Source organism: Rhinopithecus bieti, unplaced genomic scaffold (genome assembly GCF_001698545.2).
Source record: "Rhinopithecus bieti isolate Rb0 unplaced genomic scaffold, ASM169854v2 scaffold_7888, whole genome shotgun sequence".
Lineage (NCBI taxonomy): Eukaryota > Metazoa > Chordata > Mammalia > Primates > Cercopithecidae > Rhinopithecus > Rhinopithecus bieti.
Window position 1 is genome coordinate 2,029,097 of NW_016805944.1, and position 5,042 is coordinate 2,034,138.

The 5,042-nt window shown below is 49.9% G+C and overlaps 1 protein-coding gene and 1 long non-coding RNA gene across 2 annotated transcripts in view; both read right to left on the bottom strand.

The window, feature by feature from the left end:
* Nucleotides 1–239: 239 nt before the first annotated feature.
* On the bottom strand, nt 240–882 carry LOC108531113 (uncharacterized). Its single transcript, XR_001886066.1, has 2 exons — nt 664–882; nt 240–496 (listed from the first exon to the last, which is right to left on the bottom strand). It is a non-coding gene; the product is annotated as an uncharacterized LOC108531113 (long non-coding RNA).
* A 313-nt stretch (nt 883–1,195) lies between these two features.
* The window catches only part of RELB (RELB proto-oncogene, NF-kB subunit), a 52,505-nt gene continuing 48,658 nt past the window's right edge, over nt 1,196–5,042 (bottom strand). Inside the window, exon 12 of the mRNA XM_017874282.1 lies at nt 1,196–1,983. Coding sequence (XP_017729771.1) covers nt 1,604–1,983 — 380 coding nt within the window. The 3' untranslated portion in view covers nt 1,196–1,603. The remainder of the gene's footprint in view (nt 1,984–5,042) is intronic.

The following is a 5,042-nucleotide window of genomic DNA, read 5'->3' on the forward strand; positions in this document are numbered from 1 at the left end:
CCCAAAGCTGCGCTCGCGCGCTGCCCGCACCGGAAGCGGAAACGAAAGGCCGCGCTAGGGGGAGCGGGCGGAGCGTGGTGGAGCTCTGCACAGCGCAGTTCCGCCGACGTGAGGGGCGGGTCCTAGGGTCGAGAGGGGCGGGATCCAGAGGAAGAAGTGGGAGAGCCAAGAAGGGAAGAGCTTGGATACTTTATCTTTTTATCTTTTCAATTTTATTTACTTATTTATTTTATTTTATTTTATTTTGGATTGCAAAAATTTATTAAAATTGGAGACACTGTTTTAATCTTCTTGTGCCGTGAGACTCCATCAGGCTGTCTACAAAGACCATTGGGAGGCTGAGGATCACTTGAGCCCATAAGTCTGAGGCTGTAGTAAGCTTCAAAGGGCCACTGCACTCCAGCTTGGGTGAGGCAAGACCCTGTCTTTCAAGCGGTAAGCTGCATGCTTGCTTGCTGTGGTCATTAAAAACCCTAGTTTAGGATAACAGGTCTGCCTGTTTGAAGATGAAAAATAATCCCATTTAAAATTTGCCCTACTCCATTTCCTTTTCAGTCACATTTCAACTTTTAAACAGCTAATCACTCCCATCTACGGATTAAGATGTATATGCCACTAAAACCTTTTGCCACCTTAAAAATTTCCTTGAAAGTTTAAACTAACCTGCATTTCTTCAAGCATGAAATCTGAGTCCTGAAATTGACAATACACAATAAGACAATTTGCATACAATTAAGCGTAATCCAAAATCTCCAAACACTATAGAATGACTATATTCCCCTTTTCAGGGCATAAACTAGAATGTTACAGCCCTCTTTTTTATCTTTTTAATTTTATTTATTTATTTATTTTTATTTTTTTTTGAGACGGAGTCTGTCTTTGTTGCCCAGGCTAGAGTGGCGCGATCTAGGCTCACTGCAACCTTTGCCTCCCGGGTTCAAGTGATTCTCCCACCTCAGCCTCCCGAGTAGCTGGGACTACAGGCGTGCGCCACCACGCTCGGCTAATTTTTGTATTTTTAGTAGAGACTAGGTTTCGTCATGTTGCCCAGGCTGATCTCAAACTCGTGAGCTCAAGCGATCCTCCCGCCTTGGCCTTCCAAAGTGCTGGGATGACAGGCCTGAGCCCCCAGCCTGGAGGCTTTCTTTGCTACGTAAGGAACTAGGGCGTTTCCCAAGCGCAGAACAGACGAAACCCCCCAGGCTCAAAAACTCATCTTTATTGGGAAGACTCTGAACAACCAACCTACCCCCCACCTTCAAGTCTGGGGAGGAAGGGCCGGGGATCTGCCCCCTCCTCCCATATGTACAATCTTTTCCGAATCCTCCTGGAGAAGGTTCCCCCACATGTGGTGACAGAGGCAGCTTTAACAAGCTAGTGCACGGGAGCCATGTCCCTTTTCCTCTCCGGACTCAGTTTCCTCATCTGCAAAATGGGCTCAAGGGGAAACCCGTGCAACGGAGCTTCTGGCCAAGGCTTGAATATGTCCACTTCAGAAGCATGAGGAAGGGCCAAAGGGCGAGGGTGCTAGACATGCTGGTTGGGATTGCACAGCTCCTGCACCTCCCTCCCCACCCAGTGCCCCTCCTCTGGCATCGCGGGGCTACGTGGCTTCAGGCCCCGGGGATAGGAGGCCGCCCCCAAAGGCCGCCTCGCGGTACTGATTGGGGAACATGTTGCTGCCCACGAGGCTGGCAGTGCCTCCATCCCCGGGGCCCGGGGCCTGGTACGAGTCCAGCGTCAGCGGTTCAGGGCCGGGGGGCTCCCCAACCACGGCCCCGGCACTGCACACAACAGCACTAGCATGTGGCGGTGCCGGGGGCAGCAGGTCCAGCATGGTGAAGAGTGTGGGGGCCGTAGGGTCGTAGGCAAAGCCATCGTCCAGGAGGTCAGGCCCGCCAGGGGGCTCCAGGCCGGGCAGGGACACAGTGCCAGAGAAGAAGTCAGGGTCTGGCAGCAGGGCTGACGGCGGGAGGAATGGGCCTACGGGAATGAAGACAGAGAAGTGTAGTGTGATTTAGGGCCAACTTCTGACCAGGCCCTAATTCAAATGCCCCACTTCCTGCAAAATGTGATATCAAGGTGGCCTTTTTTTTATTTTTGAGATGGAGTCTCATTCTGTCGCCCAGGCTGGAATGCAGTCGTGTATTCTTGGCTCACTGCAACCTCTGCCTCCCTGGTTCAAGTTGATTCCCCTGCCTCAGTCTCCCGAGTAGCTGGAACTACAGGCACGTGCCATGCCCAGCTAATTATTGCCTTTTTAGTAGAGATGGGGTTTCACCATGTTTGCCAGGCTGATCTTGAACTCCTGACCTCAGGTGATCCACCTGCCTCAGCCTCCCAAAGTGCTGGGATTACAGGTATGAGCCACCAAGCCTGGCCTTAAGGTGCCATCTTAATCCCAAGGAGAATCCATGTGAGACTATCACCATTCTCAGATAATAACTAAATTGAAGGCCAAGAATTTAGCCTTCTGGCATGGTGGTTCACACCTGTAATCCCAACACAACATAGCAAGACCCTGTCTCTACGAAAAAATTATTTAAAAGTTAGCTGGATGTGGGCCGGGCGCGGTGGCTCAAGCCTGTAATCCCAGCACTTTGGGAGGCCGAGACGGGCGGATCACGAGGTCAGGAGATCGAGACCATCCTGGCTAACACGGTGAAACCCCGTCTCTACTAAAAAATACAAAAAAGTAGCCGGGTGAGGTGGCGGGCGCCTGTAGTCCCAGCTACTCGGGAGGCTGAGGCAGGAGAATGGCGGGAACCCGGGAGGCGGAGCTTGCAGTGAGCTGAGATCCGGCCACTGCACTCCAGCCTGGGCGACAGAGCGAGACTCCATCTCAAAAAAAAAAAAAAAAAAAAAAATTTAGCTGGATGTGGTGGTGCACGCCTGTAGTCCCAGCTACTTGGCAGGCTGAGGCAGAAGGATTGCTTGAGCCCAGTTTGAGGCTGCAGGGAAGTATGATCACACCACTGCACTCCAGCCTGGGCAACAGAGCAAGACCTTGTCTCTAAAAGTAATGATAATAAGAAGTAAACTAAGGCACTGAGGGAAAGTAAGTGGAAGGCTCACACAACTGTTGTGGAACTAGCATGTGAAACCAGCTCCTACACAGCTGTGGAGAGCTTTCCCTGAGAGTGAGGAAGGAGAAGAGGTTCCAAAGCCCCCCAACATACAGAGACAACCCAAAAAGTGAAATCTCCAGACCATGGGAGACACAAGTTGGGAAGTCACCAGTCCCAAAATTGTCAGAAAAAATAAATGTCATTCTTAGGCATAATGGGGACTTAAGAAAACATAACAATCAAATCAAAAAGTTTCATTGTAAGAGGGATTTTCTGGCCAGGCATGGTGGCTCACACCTGTAATCCCAGCACTTTGGCAGGCCGAGGCGGGCAGATTACCTGAGGTCAGAAGTTCAAGATCAGCCTGGCCAACATGGCAAAACCCCGTCTCTCCCAAAAATACAAAAATTAGTTGGGTGTGGTGGTAGGCGCCTGTAATCTCAGCTACTCGGGAGACTGAGGCAGGAGAATCACTTGAACCTGGGAGGCGGATGTTGCAGTGAGCCGAGATCGTGCCACTGCACTCCAGCCTGGGCAACAGAGCAAGACTGTCTCAAAAAAAAAAAAAAAAAAAGAGGGACTCTCTTTTTGGAACAAGACAAACCTTAGAGACACAAGGCTACTGGGACTCTTTTCTAGCCTTCCTTGCAGTCTGATGCGATCATGTGACTAAGTTCTGCTAACTGGAATGTGGGCATAATGGCTGGAGCTACAACAGCCACCTTGCACCATGAGATGGCAAACTGAAAATGACAGAAACCTGGGTCTCTTGATGATCATGCAGTCACCAGATCATCCCTGGAACACACCTACAGACTGTTTTTTGTTTCTTGTTTTTGCCTTGTCACCAGGCTGGAGCACAGTGGCACCATCTTGGCTCACTGCAACCTCCACCTTTTGGGTTCAAATGATTCTCCTGCCTCAGCCTCCCGAGTAGCTGGGACTACAGGCATGTGCCACCACACCCAGCTAACTTTTGTGTTTTTAGTAGAGATGGAGTTTCACCACGTTGGCCAGAATGGTCTCTCTCCCTTGACCTCGTGATCTACCTGCCTTGGCGTCCCAATATGCTGGGATTACAGGTATAAGCCACAGTGCCAGGCATGTTTTTTGTTGTTGTTTTGAGAAGGGTCCCGTTCTGTCCCTCAGGCTAAAGTGCAGTGATGCAATCTTGGCTCCCTGCAACCTCCACCTCCTGGGTTCAAGTGATTCTCCTGCCTCAGCCTCTGAGTAGCTGGGACTACAGATGTGCACCGCCACACTTGGCTAATTTTTGTATTTTTAGTAGAAACCGGGTTTTACCATATTGGCCAGGCTGGTCTCAAACTCCTGGCCTGAAGCAGTCCACCCGCCTCAGCCTCCCAAAGTGCTGAGATTATAGGCATGGGCCACTTTCAGTCCCTATGGACTATTTATGTGAGACAAGAAATAACTTTCTATCCTGCTGAAGCCCCTGTTATTTTGGGTTTTGCTGTAAATGCAGTTAAATGTGATCACAGGTTGGGTGCAGTGGCTCATGCCTGTAATCCCAGCACTTTGGGAGGCTGAGACAAGCAGATCACTTGAGGTCAGGAGTTCGGGACCAGCCTGGCCAACATGGTGAAACCCCGTCTTTACTAAAAATACAAAAATTAGCTGGGCACGGCATCATGTGCCTGTAATCTCAGCTACTCAGGAGGCTGAGGCAGGAGAATCGCTTGAACCCGGGAGGTGGAGGTTGCAGTGAGCCGAGATCATGCCATTGCATTCCAGCCTGGTTGACAAGAGTGAAACTCTGTCTCAAAACAAACAAACAAACAAAGCAACCTGGATTCATACCTCATACTGGACACCAAGATAGACTCCAAGTAGATGAAAGATTTACCTGCTAAAAAGAAAAAACTAGAAAAGCAGTGGAAGAAAGCATGGGCAAATTCCTTTATAACACTGGCATGAAAACCTCCATCTTTTCTTTTCTTTTTTTTTTTTTTTTTT